At 44.4% G+C, this 17,089-nt stretch overlaps 1 protein-coding gene across 4 annotated transcripts in view; it reads right to left on the minus strand.

The window, feature by feature from the left end:
- LOC135569050 (endothelin-1 receptor-like) overlaps positions 1-8,164 on the minus strand; it is a 9,116-nt gene extending 952 nt beyond the window's left edge. The window contains exons 1-2 of one of the 4 annotated variants that reach the window (XM_065015882.1): positions 6,658-8,164; positions 2,286-2,883 (exon numbers count right to left, since the gene is read on the minus strand). In XM_065015882.1, the coding sequence (XP_064871954.1) occupies positions 2,286-2,864 (579 nt within the window). In that variant the 5' untranslated portion in view covers positions 2,865-2,883; positions 6,658-8,164. The other 3 variants (XM_065015881.1, XM_065015883.1, XM_065015884.1) reach the window with 3 other exon arrangements.
- Positions 8,165-17,089: the final 8,925 nt, after the last annotated feature.

Genomic DNA, 17,089 nt, shown 5'->3' on the forward strand with positions numbered 1-17,089 from the left:
AGAGAGAGAGAGAGAGAGAGAGAGAGAGAGAGAGAGAGAGAAGAGAGAGAGACAGAGAGATAGAGAGAGACAGAGAGAGACAGAGAGACAGAGAGACAGAGAGAGAGAGAGAGAGAGAGAGAGAGAGAGAGAGAGAGAGAGAGAGAGAGCGTCAGCACATCGTAGAAGACAGTATGTACGCTTCAACTCACAACAGGCTTTGCATGGTCAGGAAATAACCACACACCTTAGATGGCATTTAGCCAGTTGGCACTTCCCTGTATTACAAACCCTTTCATAAGATATCAGAAATCCATAATGGTCGTTATTAGCCAGTATGGTAACTGAGAAGACAGAAAAAGCATGTAAAAAATCAATTGAATTGTGAAAGAACAATACCTGCTGTGAAGAGAAATAATAATAACAACAACAACAATAATAATAATGGACTAGCCCTTATATCGCTTTCTTTACTAATTAGTAAGGGATAAATTATAAAGGATTGAGGTTAGAGGATCACATGTTTATCTCCTCTTAGCTCAATTCCCATTGTCCTTAGGGTGCGGACTATCTTTAACCACGGTACTGTAGCAGGCCCTTCCCAACAGGCAGGCTAGTCTCAGTCACATCAGAGGGCTTTCATGGTACGTCCTGACTTCATTCTGATTCTGAGTACAGTCCAACAGCAGGCCCATATGCGCCTCATCATCTTGATACAGTACATCATTGAGTCAGGTCCTACAATAAAACCCTAGCAAGCCAACCCTGGAACTGTCCCTGAAAATGACATCCTTTCTTTAATTGGACTTCCAGGCATCTATAAGCACCACTTCCCATAGCCTCTTATAAGAAGAGCTCCCTTAACAAAACAACTCACAGCTCTCCCTGTAGAACAGACTGCTAAAACCACCCTTTGTCATTAGGAAGTAGTCTTGGCAGCTGTTGTTGAACCAGGAATCGACATGGGCCGAACAAAGAGAGAAAGAGGGGATTAACCCAGAGTCATTGAGAGGCCGGGCCAAAGGAAGCACTTCACGGGTGCATCCTTGTCCCTCTATTGTTCACTTGGAGCGCTAGGCGGTTCCATCTAATCAAAAAGTCTTGAGAACATGGGAGTTGGAAAGGAAAGGGGGCCACGTCACTGTGGGTGTGTGTGTGTGTAGCATGTGTCCGTGTGTGTGTGTATGTAGTATTGTGTGTATGTAGTTTGTATATGATTAAATTTGGAAACTGCGTCAAACAAACCCCAAAGGAAGTGAGCTGGGCCTCCCTAAAGCACATGTCCCTGTAGTGCAGACATATTCACAGGGAGTGTTTGGCCTGAAACCAGAGTTGTACCTACGGCACTACTTTTCCTCACCAGTACAAAGGGACACTGTGATTTATCCTTCATGTGTGTAACTGAAACGCCTAATACAGGAAAGACCCCCCCCCCCCCTTTGTACATGTGGAGAATCATCTGTCCCGGGACTCTGGCACTTCCATATGTGCTGACACAGTGTGATGAAACTGTATACCGGTAATACTAAACAGGTGTCTCCACCACTTCTCTTCACAATGAACTGAGCATTCCCAATGTACTGCACTACATCCTATTAAGAACCTTGACCCGTTCAACCAATGTATGTGGACCCAATGTAAAATATGCTCATTACTCTCAAGCAATAATACCACAGCAGGTAAGATAACGTCGTAAATCATCTGTGAGATCTATCTAGATCATGTTAAAGTGAACCCACATGGGGGGTAAATGGACTACGGTCTAATGGGTTTAAATGGCTCACACTGGACACGTGATTCATCATTTAACCAGACCCATTTATTCTGAGTGCAGCGAGGTTCAAGTGTGATCGGAGATAAGAGAGCTGGAGAGGAGAGCTGGTCCTGTGACAAACCACGGGTCAGAGCAGGGCCACTGATATGTGTGACCGCAGTCTGATTGGTCTGATTCCATTGTTTATTTAAGTCTGGGCCTCTCCCTGCTTCCTTCATCACAAAGAGCCACCCAATGAAGATAAAGTAGTACTACTACTGACTGAAACTTTGGAGAGCAACATGATCTTTGGGGAGCCTTCTAAAGAATACTTTATTTATTTGTTCTCTCCTTTCTTTTCTCTGCCTCTCTCTCTCTCTCTCTCTCTCAATTCAAGGGGCTTTATTGGCATGGGAAACATATGTTTACATTGCCAAAGCAAGTGAAATAATCTCTCGCTCTCTCATTCTCTCTGAGATGCAATTATGCTTCAATTTATCCATGCAAAATTCACTGTGATGTCCAGTGTACAGGATGGATATGCGTCTCTTACCTTGTAGACGTTGATGGGTATATCTATGGTGATGTAGATGAGGTCTCCCAGCGCCAGGCTGGCGATGAGGGCATTGGGCCCGTTCCTCATGCACTTATTCTGGTAGATAATTCTCAATAGGGTGGCATTGCCCACTATGCCCACCACAAACACCATGATAGAAATCACTGTGTTGATGTATTTGAAATGGCCTTGAATGGAAGTGGCGATGGTGCATGGTGGAGGAGCCCTTATCCTGGTGATGTTTGTGGCCCCAGACCCAGCTCCGACCCTGGGCCATTGGGGCCCCTGGTGGCCCCTGGTGGAGATGGGGCTCCCATGCTCCAGGAAGGGGCTGCTGGTGCTGTGGAAGCCCAGGGGTTGGGGGTGATGTGGGTGTTGAGGAGGACCAGGCCCTGGTCTGGGGTAGGAGTCCTTCTCCACATTGTCTGTGGTGCTGTTTATCTGACACATTCCAGGGCCAGGCAGGGCGGCCATGACGACCATTAGCATCAACACATGTACGATTGGGGCGACCATTATAGAACACATTCCACGCTTTGTCTCAGGAGATGGATAGATAGTGTAGGGGTTCCCCATATACTGCTGGTGGTGAGAGCTGGTGAACGAGAGACAAGGGAGGGGAGAGAGATAGAGAGGGGGGAGAGCAAGTTAGAGAGAGAGGGGGGTAGAGCGAGAGAGAGTGAGAGAGAGAGAGACAGAGAGAGAGAGAGAGATGAAGGGAGACAGGGAAAAAAGTATATGGGTTATTTCATCCAGCAAACTTTGCAAGCAACGCAACAAAACAAAACTTCCTCAATTGAGGAAGAAAGTATACTTATGTCCGAATCTTCTAATTTCCCCGCCACAACTCAAATGTCAATCCAGGAACATCTCCTCAGAAATGGAGCCAAAACCAGAATGTGTCAATCCAAAGTTCCACATCACAGTGGGTCCTCTCCCATCCTCTCCAACTGCTAGGGGAAGTAAAACAACCTCCTTCAGACTTCAAACAGGTTTTTGCCAAGGGGGCACAGATGGGAAGATGCCACGACTGGTTACAGTCAAACAATATGATGGGTTATGAAGAGTCTCCTCTTTACATTACTTCATTTCTGGAAGTAATAATCAGCACAGCCTTTGTGCTAATAGGAGTGTGTGGGCTACAAGCACATATTACACACACTCACGCAAGCTCTCACACACACACACACACACACACACACACACACACACACACACACACACACACACACACACACACACACACACACACACACACACACACACACACACACACACACACACACACACACACACACACAGAGAGAGAGAGAGAGCCAGGCAGGGCTTTATATTGTTTTGACAATGCGCCCCTTGCGTGGCTTCTTCAGTGTGGTTTCCTCTGCCCTGCATTCTCCCTTCTGGTTTTAATTTAAAGACTCAGACTAGCGGTTAGAAAACAATGAGACATTTTAACATGAAAGAATCAGATCAGGCTCATGTCTAGTCAGTGTTATATTACACAATACAGCTTTTGTATTGTTTGAGAGTTGAGTGAAGATGTTACATTAAAAAAATCTTAAGTTCTCTCAAAATATTAAAATATTGTTTTTAACCAGTTAGAAATGAACCCTACTATCAATATGTAAATCAAATACTTACATTTATATAATTGCCAGGTTATATTCAAAAGTAATATAATAGTGTATTTCAGGTAAAACTTTACAGAGTAGTTAAAAACCCTTTCTATGAATGTACAATTTAGTCTCACCGAATTCAGACCAAGGAGGTAAAGAAAACAGATCTACATTTGAATACTTTTTCATCACAACAGAACACAGTGCCTCTCCAGCTAGCCATGAAGAGTGTTTCATCCTGTTCAAAGTCCCAGATGTCGCCTAGTTAGAACACAAAAACCTATTTAGCATCCAGCACTTCATGTAGCATCACCGTTTAGCATCAGCCACCACACTACTGGGACCCTGTGTGACGGCACGTAAACTGATATATTGATAAATAATAAATAGGTTTGGTTTTCACCTACCGCTCTGCTCTCCTAAAATGTCTGCTCCTGCCTCCCCTGTTGGAACCGTCAGGCGAACTTTCTGTTGAAGCCCCTAGACATCTGAATCACATCACATGAGTAATTAACCAACTATCAAAGTCGCAGAGTCGGAGTTAGTGTCCCACTTGGTTTGGTTTGCCCAACGTACGTGGCAGTGTGCTGCCTGTGAGGTGCTGCGCATTAGGCTCTGGGTTTTCCTGTGGAGAGTTGGGAGCGTGTGTGTGTGTGTGTCTGTGTGTGTCTCAGAGCGCAGCAGGAGTGGAGGGGGCACTTTGACTGAGAGGGACGGTAAATCTCCCCCTCCCCTCGGTAACAGGCCCCCCCATCTCTCTCTCTCTCTCTCTCTCTCTCTCTCTCTCTCTCTCTCTCTGTCTCTCTCTCTCATCTCTGCACCGCCTGCTGAAAATCGTCTCAGGGGCAGTACGCACTCCGATACACACAAACAAACACACACACACTCACGCACCAGGTATCTGGGAACCACACAGTACCCAGTCAGTATGCCCCTCTCTCCTCTCCTCAGATCCTAGATCAGATTCTAGCCCTGTACACGGCTCAACTGTTTCTTCCCACTAAAGGAAACCGAGATTAACATCGTAAGGAAATGTGAGGAGGGCAGTCGGAATTAAATGTCCATGTCCCAGTCGTCTTGATTTGAACATGTTGAGATGGAAAGGGAAGGGTAGGAAAGAGAGCGGAACCAAACTTTCTTTGAAGCATTACTTTTTACAATCACAACTCTGTGGGTGGCCAAAGTTAAATCACCACATCTCTACGTGCCACACAAGCTGCAAGTGTATCAATCTCTTGTAGCATGCCTTAAATAAATATGCATGATTATTCCACTTAATTAGGTTTGTCAGCTGTCATATTCACCAAACAGTAAATAAACTAGTTTGAAACTAAACAAAGGAATGTTTGATATATTGTCCTATAGACATGTACGGCACAAAGTACATAATGTCCAGACAGATACAGTAGATGTTGTGAGTTGCTAGGTAACAAAGAAGAGTGAGGCATTTCAATAATGATGAGGGATGTGAGTGCCTCTCCATCGGTGTCCATTACTCGTTCCATAACTATACTACACTTAGCAAATGGGCCCGTTATCAATACATTGTCTAAAAGCAGGAAGAGAGGCTATCCAAGCAGGCCAAGGTCGGCCCTTCGCTCTCCCAACGAGCTGACACAGCAACTGTTTAGCTAAATAAAGAACCTGGACAATGGAGTTCCATATCACGAGGAAGATAAGATAACGTGCAAACAGATAAGGTACACACACACACACACACACACACACACACACACACACACACACACACACACACACACACACACACTGCTTGATTACTTGTGGGCCCCAGGCCTTGTCGAAGTCAAGGGCCATTCCTAAAAGCTGATTGAACATCCTCCGAGAAGACAAAGTAGTGTTTTCTGTATCAGCAGCACTCCAATATTCCCTTCCCTCCCCCGTGCCCTTCTCTGGTACATTCTCCTGGCCTAAGGGTAGGCTTCTTTCCATTAAGGTCAGGCATTCTCCTGGCCTAAGGGTAGGCTTCTTTCCATTAAGGTCAGGCTGTAGCAATCATCTCATTAAACAACACTTTGGATCACATCGTCATTTTAATGAAAACAGTGTGTCTGACGTTATCAGAGCCTCCTGTGGAAAATGTTACCTTGTAAAAGTGGAAATATTTATGATAATCAATTAATAATGTTGTGCGTGCCATGTCATACCAGGAAGAGATGGAATATGAGAGAAAATATACACTTTTTATATAGTGTAAATACATCACTTAGTATTAATTGTTTCAGATATTTTATGCATTTAATCATTGGTTGACTATTAATTGTATAATAATAATGAAAAATATCACGTAGATCAAAACATCTTGTGCCTTATTTTAGTAATGAACATTTAAAGACATAACAAAGGCCTTCCTTTATGCTTTTTAAATTAATCCCCAATAACAGATTCACTGATCCCATCCAATTATAGTACACTTGTAAAGGTACTTTACCTACCTAATATAAATTGTGACTTCATTGGATAATGCTAATATCTACCTCAATTTAAATTTAAAAGGATTGTGTTTTCTTTAATTGTATCCATAAATATCTCATGGCTTCTGAATTAGTTATTGGTCAACAGTGGCGTTATCTTTTATTCATCGGGACGTGATTCGCTGACGGGTCCCCTGGTTGCTGCAGCCTGGCATCAAACTTCGACGCCTCCATCATTGTAACTTTTGAGGGGTTTCGCTAGCTGCTAGTTGGAAGTCTTTGTTAATAAAACCATTAATATATAAATGATGGAACTTTTACCTGGGTCCCAGTTGCCACGGCTTTCATGTTGTTGTTGTGTTGTTGTCTGACTGTTCATCAGGTATTAATGGCATTCTGTGTGAACTCGCTGGATGGCAGGCTGCCTGGTAATTCATATGCTTGTTCTCTGATGGCATCTGTCGAAGTGTGCTCTCTGCACATTGGTACATACCCTGTGGGAAGCAACCCACCCAGTCCCACACTGAGTGGGATGTAAGCAATTTCTTATCTGGGGCACTTGCTCCAAATGACAAAAAGGGAAAAGAGAGAGAGAAATGGGAAAGAAGTTAGAGGCCAATTTTATTGTGACAATCAGTGACAAACTGTAGTGACTTTTTCTACTTTGACTGAATTTGTTGGTTAATTGGAGAGAGGGATTACTGTGACGACAGATCGACTTGGAAAAGGGAATGCAGGATAACTCAATGATGGAAGTATAATCACAGTTGTGATAGTGTAATTCATGTTAGCATATGAGTTCAATTTATTTCATTACGATATGCCATCGGACCGTTATCCAATCAAGATTGGATTAAGATCAGAATGGCTGAGGTTGAGTCAATAAGGAATGATGGGAAATTACTCATCAAGCCTGTGAAGAAACACGTATTGTTGTGAAATACATATGTCAGACTTTTGCAGAGGATCCCAAAATCCTAATTTTCCTGAATCTGACATCGCTAATTTTGGCTGAAATACGTACTCGGACTAAGATGAGTTTTGTGTTTTACTGTCTTTTTGGGGACAGAGCAGGGTCAAATGCCATAAGAAGGGTGGCTCCTCGCTCTCTCACAACTAGAAAGAAAATGTGTTATTCATTTCAGTTCCCGGAAAGAGGAAAGCACATCCCTAGAACTAGGTCTGCACCTGGTCACATAAAAACAGCCAAAGAGAGGAGTCACAAAAAGCAGAAATAGAGATAAAATGAATCACTAACCTTTGATGATCTTCATCAGATGACACTCATAGGACTTCATGTTACACAATATATGTATGCAACCGCTGTGTCAGATTTCAAAAAAGCTTTACCAAAAAAAGCACACCATGCTATAATCTGAGTACAGCGCTCAGAGACCAAAACAAGCCATATTGATATCCGCCATGTTGTGGAGTCAACAGAAGTCAGAAATAGCATTATAAATATTCACTTATCTTTGATGATCTTCATCAGAATGCACTCCCAGGAATCCCAGTTCCACAATAAATGTTTGATTTCTTCGATAAAGTCCATAATGCATGTCCAAATTTTTTTTTCCTTTTTGTTTGCGCGTTTAGTACACAATCCAAACTCACGAGGCGCGGGCAAGTCCAGGCAAAAGTTCAGACGAAAAGTCATATTACAGTTTGTAGAAACATGTCAAACGAAGTATAGAATCAATCTTTAGGATGTTTTTAACATAAATCTTCAATAATGTTTCAACCGGAGAATTCCTTTGTCTGTAGAAATGCAATGGAACGCAGGTCGCTCTCACGTGAGCGCGCGTTATCAGCTTATGCCACTCTGGCAGACCCTGACTCAATCAGCTCTCACCCCCCCCCCCCCTCCTTCACAGTAGATGCCTCAAACAAGGTTCTAAAGACTGTTGACACTTTGTGGAAGCCTTAGGAAGTGCAAAATGACCCCATAGACACTGTATATTCAATAGGCAATGACTTGAAAAACTACAAACCTCAGATTTCCCATTAGCTGGTTGGATTTCTTCTCAGGTTTTTGCCTGCCATATGAGTTCTGTTATACTCACAGACATTATTCAAACCGTTTTAGAAACTTCGGAGTGTTTTCTATCCAAATCTACTAATAATATGCATATATTAGCAACTGGGCCTGAGTAGCAGGCAGTTTACTCTGGGCACCTTATTCATCCAAGCTACTCAAAACTTCCCCCAGCCATAAGAAGTTATGCTCACTTCATATTTGTTTTGGAACCAGACGCTGGACAAGTGAAAAAGCCTGAAAGCGTCTCCCAACTACCTACAGCAGTTACAATGCTATAAGCATATTTCAATCAATGCATGGAGAGAAGTGAACAGACAATATTAAACTATGCTCAGAATTCTTTCTGGCTATACATACAGTAGTGTGTTCTGAGAGCAGACTGAGACAGGGGACTTATAGTGTTGTCTTGGACATGGTAATTAGAGCCCCAAACGCATTCCTGGAGACCCTGAGCTCTAATCTGGCCCCACATGCTTGGCGATAAGAGCTAGAGTCTAGACCCGTAGAGAATGACGTTGAATGGGTATGTCCGTTCTTTCCTCCTTTTGGACAGCCCTTGAAGATGCACTCAAGGCTGAAGACATCAAGGACGTCATCACCTCAGCACATTTGCCTGATGTCTGTTTCAGAGGGAAATAATTACTAACTCAGGAAGCGAAACAATACACAATGTAATGGAATTTTTCCTTCTCTGACGAGGAGTATGAGAGATCAGACCAATGCGCAGCGTGGTATGTGTTCATGTTAATATTTAATAAATCAACTGAACAATGAATAACAAAACAACAAAGTGAAAGAACGAAAGGACAACGAAACAGTCCTGTCTGGTGAAGACACAAAACAGAAAATAATCACCCACAACTCAAATGGGAAAAACAGGCTACCTAAGTATGATTCTCAATCAGAGACAACGAACGACACCTGCCTCTGATTGAGAACCATACCAGGCCAAACACATAAACACAACATAGAAAAAAGAGCATAGACTACCCACCCCAACTCACGCCCTGACCCAACTAAAACAACGACATAACAAAGGAACTAAGGTCAGAGCGTGACAGAACCCCCCCCCCCCCCCCCCCCCAAAGATGCGGACTCCGGACGCAAAACCTGAACCTATAGGGGAGGGTCTGGGTGGGCGTCTGTCCGCTGTGGCGGCTCTGGCGAGGGAAGTGGACCCCACTCCACCATAGTCTCGGCCCACTTAAGTGGCGCCTTGGGAGCGGCGACCCTCGCCGCCCACCTCGGACTGGGAACCCTTGCAGCGGGTCCCGAATAGATGGGAGATTCCGGCAGCACCGGACAGGTGGAGGCTACGGCAGCACCGGACAGGCGGGAGACTCTGGCAGCGCCGGAGTGACGGGCGGCTCTGGCAGCTCCTGGCTGACGGGCGGCTCTGGCAGCTCCTGACTGACGGGCGGCTCTGGCAGCTCCTGACTGACGGGCGGCTCTGGCAGCTCCTGACTGCCGGGCGGCTCTGGCAGCTCCTGACTGCCGGGTGGCTCTGGCGGCTCCTGACTGACGGGCGGCTCTGGCGGCTCAGGACAGACGGGCGGCTCTGGCGGCTCAGGACAGACGGGCGGCTCTGGCGGCTCAGGACAGACGGGCGTCTCTGGCGGCTCAGGACAGACGGGCGTCTCTGGCAGCTCAGGACAGACGAGCGGCTCTGGCAGCTCAGGACAGACGGGCGGCTCTGGCAGCTCAGGACAGACAGGCAGACCTGGAGGGAGGAGACGGAGAAACAGCCTGGTGCGTGGGGCTGCCACAGGACCCACCAGGCTGGGGAGACCTACAGGAGACCTGGTGCTTGGAGGAGGCACCAGATGGCCCGGGCTGGGGGGAGCACTGGAGCCCTGGTGCGCAGCCTTGGCACCACTCCTCCCGGCTGGATCACCATTTTAGCCCGGACCATCCAGAGTGTAGGCACAGGTTGAACCGGGCTATGGGTGAGCACTGGAGATCTGGTGCATACCACTCGCACCTCTCCCTTAGGCTCAATACCCACATTCGCCCGGCACGGGCGGAGCGCATGCATAGAACGCACTGCACCCTCCCAGCGCCTCGGAGACACAGCACGCAGAGCCTGCGCAGCATACCCTGGGCCGAAACGGCGTACCAGAGACCAAACACGCTGGGCTGGCACAACATGCCCTAGCTGGATGCCCACTCTCGCTTGGCACTTGCGGGGGGCTGGCCTATAGCCCACCGGGCTATGAGCGCGTACTGGTGACACCGTGCGCTTGACTGCATAACACGGTGCCTGACCAGTACTGCGCTTCTTCTGGTAAGCACGAGGAGTGGGCTCAGGTCTCCAAATTGACTCTGCCACACTCCCCGTGTGCTGCCTCTCGTGCCTGTCGCGCTGCTGTGCTGCCTCCTCATATCGCCGCCGCTCAGCTTTTGCTGCCTCCAGCTCTGCCTTGGGACGGCGATATTCCCCAGCCTGTGCCCAGGGCCCTTTTCCGTCTAAAATCTCCTCCAATGTCCTTGAGTCCAGAGATCGCTGCTGCCCGATATCACGCTGCTTGGTCCTTGGTTGGTGGGTGATTCTGTAACGGAATTTGTCCTTCTCTGACGAGGAGTATGACTGATCGGACCAATGCGCAGCGTGGTATGTGTCCATGTTAATATGTAATAAATCAACTGAACACTGAATAACAAAACAACAAAGTGAAAGAACGAAAGGACAACGAAACAGTCCTGTCTGGTGAAGACACAAAACAGAAAATAATCACCCACAACTCAAATGGGAAAAACAGGCTACCTAAGTATGATTCTCAATCAGAGACAACGAACGACACCTGCCTCTGATTGAGAACCATACCAGGCCAAACACATAAACACAACATAGAAAAAAGAACATAGACTACCCACCCCAACTCACGCCCTGACCCAACTAAAACAAAGACATAACAAAGGAACTAAGGTCAGAACGTGACACACAAAGTATTTTAAATCAGTCAAAATTTGTTAAATGCACCTCCTCTTCGACAAACTCAAAACATTTGCGTTGCCTTCTACTCAGTAAAAAAAAATATGAATCCTGAACCAACACTTGCACTTGACCCCCCTTTTATAGCTCCGACTCTGCTGAGGAAAAAGTACTTACTATGTAAGAGACAATGAGACAGTCCCACCTACTGTAGCTACAGTTGAAGTCGTAATTTTACATACACCTTAGCCAAATACATTTAAACTCAGTTGTTCACAATTCCTGACATTTAATCCTAGTAACAATTCCCTGTCTGAGGTCAGTTAGGATCACCACTTTATTTTAAGATTCTGAAATATCAGAATAATAGTAGAAATAATTATTTATTTCAGCTTTTATTTCTTTCATCACATTCCCAATGGGTCAGAAGTTTACATACACTCAATTAGTATTGGTAGCATTGCCTATAAATTGTTTAGCTTGGGTCAAATGTTTCGGGTCGCCTTCCACAAGTTTCCCACACTAAATTGGGTGAATTTTGGCCCATTCCTCCTGACAGAGCTGGTGTAACTGAGTCAGGTTTGTAAGCCTCCTTGCTTGCACATGCATTTTCAGTTTTCTATAGGATTGAGGTCAGGGCTTTGTGATGGCCACTCCATTACCTTGACTTTGTTGTCCTTAAGCCATTTTGCCACAACTTTGGAAGTATGCTTGGGGTCATTGTCCATTTGCGACCAAGCTTCAACTTCCTGACTGAATTCTTGAGATTTTTATTTATTTTTATTTTTACCTTTATTTAACCAGGCAAGTCAGTTAAGAACACATTCTTATTTTCAATGATGGCCTGGGAACAGTGGGTTAACTGCCTGTTCAGGGGCAGAACGACAGATTTGTACCTTGTCAGCTCGGGGGTTTGAACTCGCAACCTTCCGGTTACTAGTCCAACGCTCTAACCACTAGGCTACGCTGTTGCTTCAATATATTCATATAATTTTCCTACCTCATGATGCCATCTATTTTGTGAAGTGCACCAGTCCCTCCTGCAGCAAAGCAACCCCACAACATGATGCTGCCACCGTGTGCTTCACGGTTGGGATGGTGTTCTTCGGCTTGCAAGCATCCCCCTTTTTCCTCCAAACATAACAATGGGCATTATGCCCAGTTCTATTTTTGTTTCATCAGACCAGAGGACATTTCTCCAAAAAGTATGATCTTTGTCCCCATGTGCAGTTGCAAACCATAGACTGGATTTTTTTTATGGCGGTTTTGGAGCAGTGGCTTCTTCCTTGCTGAGCAGCTTTTCAGGTTATGTCGATATAGGACTTGTTTTACTGTGGATATGTCACGCCCTGACCGTAGAGATCCTTTTATTCTCTGTTTGTTTGGTCAGGTTGTGACTCGGGTGGGAGAGTCTATGCTTTCTGGTTCTTTGTTTTTGGCCGGGTTTGATTCTCAATCAGGGACAGCTGTATATCGTTGTCTCTGATTGGGAATCATACTTAGGCAGACTTTTTTCCTTTTCTCATTTGTGGGTTGTTGTCTTCATTTAATGCATGTGTAGCCTTGGTTTTTGTTGTTTATTGTTTTGTTGGCGACATTTAAAAAATAAATGTACGCTCACCACGCTGCACCTTGGTCCGGTCATTTTCAAGATGACGCTCGTGACAGGATATAGATACTTTTGTACCTGTTTCCTCCAGCATCTTCACAAGGTCCTTTGCTGTTGTTCTGGGATTGATTTGCACTTTTCGCACAAAAGTGCGTTCATCTCTAGGAGACAGAATGCGTCTCCTTCCTGAGCTGTATGACGGCTGCGTGGTCCCATGGTGTTTATACTTGCGTACTATTGTTTGTACAGATTAACGTGGTACCTTCAGGCATTTGGAAATTGCTCCCAAGGATGAACCAGACTTGTGGAGGTCTACAATGTTTTTTTCTGAGGTCTTGGCTGATTTATTTGGATTTTTCCATGATGTCAAGCAAAGAGGCACTGAGTTTGAAGGTAGGCCTTGAAATACATCCACAGGTACACCTCCAATTGACTCAAATTATATCAATTAGCCTATCAGAAGCTTCTAAAGTCAGGACATAATTTTCTGGAATTTTCCAAGCTGTTTAAAGGCACAGTCAACTTAGTGTATGTAAACTTCTGACCCACTGGAATTGTGATACAGTGAATTATAAGTGGAATAATCTGTCTGTGTACAATTGTTGGAAAATTTACTTGTGTCATGGACAAAGGAGATGTCCTAACCGACTTGCCAAAACTATGGTTTGTTAACAAGACATTTGTGGAGTGGTTGAAAAACAAGTTTTAATGACTCCAACCTAAGTGTATGTAAACTTCCAACTTCAACTGTATCTTAAGATGAATGCACTAACTGTAAATTGCTCTGGATAAGAGCGTCTGCTAAATGACTCAAATGTAAATGTATGTGCCGCTGCATTGTCTCTTTGAAGACCGTGTAGAGGAAATGAGAGGGCCCCTACAGACAGACAAGCCAGTGATGCATCAAGCCCATGATGAATCCTCTCCCCAGGCATCAGTCTTCACCAACCACATCCAGCCAATGCCAATGGATCTTATCATGACTTATCGTGACAAGGTGCTCACTGACGGACTGTCTTCTCAAAGTAGAAGGTATATCTTCTCTTGCCACATCTTCTCGCTGTCCAGCACCATTTCCTTGCGTTAGAGTCCAGCACCTCCCTTGCTATCTCCAGCAGTCTAACACAATACCATCATTCTCCTTTGCTTATTCTTAGCAATCCCCCCAAAATTGTGTGTGTGTGTGTGTGTGTGTGTGTGTGTGTGTGTGTGTGTGTGTGTGTGTGTGTGTGTGTGTATACTGTATTTAATGTATACATTTTTTGGGGGGGTTGGGGGAACTCAGTCGGGGTCTCAACTTACTGTTGAGAGTTAGAATAGTAGAATACACTATTCTAGGTGCAATTTCAAAATTTGGTTATGCATAAGCAGTTTTTTCTCTTATGTCAGTCACTGATGGTCACTCATTTAGCCCATGTCAGCTCAATTATTTTATATTGCTATTTTTTATTGTTAATTTAGTGGCTAGCTATCTACACAAATTACGGGCCGAAGGTCCCCCATTGATTTTGTAAGTCAGTCTCACTCAAATATCACATTTTTTTTAAATGCAAAATATGCAGAACTGCAGCAAACTTGCTTTAAAACGGCAACATTTTCTCTACACCCCATGGTCAAATGTGTAGAATTGCATGAAGAAAAGAAAAGAAAAATGAACACGTCTCTCTGCTGTCAAGAGCGGGGCCACTAAAATGTTTTCATCACAATGTGTATGTACGTGGGTACGCTGACCCTCGACCCAACTGTGGCCACTCATGATGACTTCAGATTTTTTGTAGCCCTTTTTTGTAGCCCCCACACCCCATCAAAGTTGTCCATCCCTGTGTTGAATCAACACAACACCACTAGTCGCTGGCTATCCCGAGAGAAAGCCCTCATTCCTTGCTCAATGTTACTGGCGATACAAACACAGATCAATTGAATTAACACAACAGAGAAGGTTTCAGAGAAAGCCTCCATTCAGAAATCCAATTCCTTTTGACATCAATGGGGGGAAAAACAAACAGGATTTGGGGCTGTGATCCAAGATCCAGGAACCTCTCCTTTGGTCAGAAACCTTTACCTCAGGGCAGGTTTGGGTCTTCTGGAAACATCTGGGGACGATTGGAGCATGTCATGCTAGTTATAAACAGCTGAGTTGCACCCGCAAACCTGCAAAAAGTATGTAAAATCCAAGAGAAACAGACAGACACTTGGATGAAGATAGAGGAGAAAAGAGATTTTACAGGTTAAAGGAATGCCACATGTTGGGTTTTTTGTTTGAGAGGTTGAATAAAGATCTGCTATCAATTGATGGTACGGGAAGTCTTTGAATGTATTTTTCCCTTCAATTGCATCCATCTGCTTGGTAAACAAAGCAGCCTTTGTGGAGCGAACTCCGAGAATCTGTCTGTCAGAGGCCTGTGTAGTAGATGAAAGGCTAAAGGCCTGCTAGATATGGATGTATAATGATATGTAATAATATGGCCATAGGAAACAGCAGATAAACTCTCTACTGATCATAAGAGAACGGTTGGTTGGTGGTTTTGTGGCTTATCTAGCCAAGTACAGGTGCCCCGGAGAAGCCGATACAAAATGCCCCTGTGTTCTTCTGTGGCTACCGCAGCAACGACATCATGCTGGTAGCTAATGATAGTAATCAGTCAATGGGGCCCACCCGTCCCTCTCTAAACTAATGGCTAGATGGGATACAGTTTATATCAAATTGTAGTCAAAAGAAAAAACGTTTAGCATTTTTGCTAACCCTTTCCTAACCTTAACCTAATTATATTAACCTGCTTTGTTAATCCTTCTAACCTGCTGCGTAAGTTCTCCTAACCTGCTACAAAAAGTCCATTCTGGTCAATTCTGACATAAACTGTATCCTCCCTAGCCTAAAAGGTCATCCCGCAAGCTGGTATTTCATCTGAGCCAGTCCTTCTGCTTTGTTTATCAATCCAGAACATTTCATTCCCCATGTTTTTAATCGTCCAGATTGCAAACAGTGTTGAGTTCCGCTTTGATGTGTAGCACATGGGCCATTAATGCTCATTCATTGGAGCGTGTAATGAACCCCTTCAGAGAGGACTTTTTCTGCAACTTTTGCATTTTATTTGAGTCCCTTGACATTTATATGAGTTGATTAACGTTCCTCTCTGTTGTATGGATCTTAGGGTAAAACATAAGCTTTGGGTCTTGCGGTTGGTTCCCTTGGCTCGGCTACAAACCCTAGTCAGGCTATTGGAGTGAGGCGACAGCTGAAAGCTGAAAACGCAGAGGCCAAATGTAGCTAAGCCTCTCCTCGCTCATCCAAAACAAGAATTGTATTATTATTTTATGAATGCATGGCAGCACAGCGTATTGTTGTAAGGAAATTCTCGGCTCCAAATTAACACAATTATGTATCAGGTTACTGAACTTTGGGATGGGAATTGATGTAGCCTCTGTCATTTGTGACAGTTTGGTGTTGCTTCATGCCAGGCCCACATGCTTTTCGACTGAAAACATGAACTAAGACAGAAGCGATTGAAGGTCCAAATAAATATTTATGTCTTGGAGGACACCAGGGGTGAGAACCCAATACAGTTAAAACGTTGTAATTATAAAGTACTTCCTGTCTTCCGAAGGAAGTTCAATGGCTGCGCATCCAGTCGATTGTTTGTGCGATCTAAACACACCTAAACAGACATTCCCAAGCTGCGAAGGTGGAAACACCTGTCTGTACCGACAAAATACTATGGCTTTACATAATACGTGCATCCCAACTGATTTCTGTATTGGGTAAAGTTCAAAGTTGCACAAACATCTATCACATACATAAATAACATACATAAATAACAAGAAACGTAGGTAGGCCTAGCACTTATCGAGCACTTGTCTGATGAAGTATCTTGACTCAAAAATGCTACAGTACTAAAATCAGTAAAGAGTGGACATTACTCCATGGTAGATGCTACACAAGCTATTTGATGCAATTTCAGTCCCCTTGTCTACACTGAAAAGTTACCGGAAAGGTCAACGGTTCCTCTGTACTGAAACGCTCCATAACACAAAAGTAATGTAGGACCAAAAGTACTGAACTGTCTACTTATAAGGCAAGAGCGAGAATGCTTGACTCTATTTCACACTGAGAGAAACTCTACTTGACCTGATTCATTAACTGGAGAAGCTGCATAACAAGTCTGTCATCCTGCTC

The sequence above is a fragment of the Oncorhynchus nerka genome, unplaced genomic scaffold (assembly GCF_034236695.1).
Source record: "Oncorhynchus nerka isolate Pitt River unplaced genomic scaffold, Oner_Uvic_2.0 unplaced_scaffold_1237, whole genome shotgun sequence".
NCBI lineage: Eukaryota > Metazoa > Chordata > Actinopteri > Salmoniformes > Salmonidae > Oncorhynchus > Oncorhynchus nerka.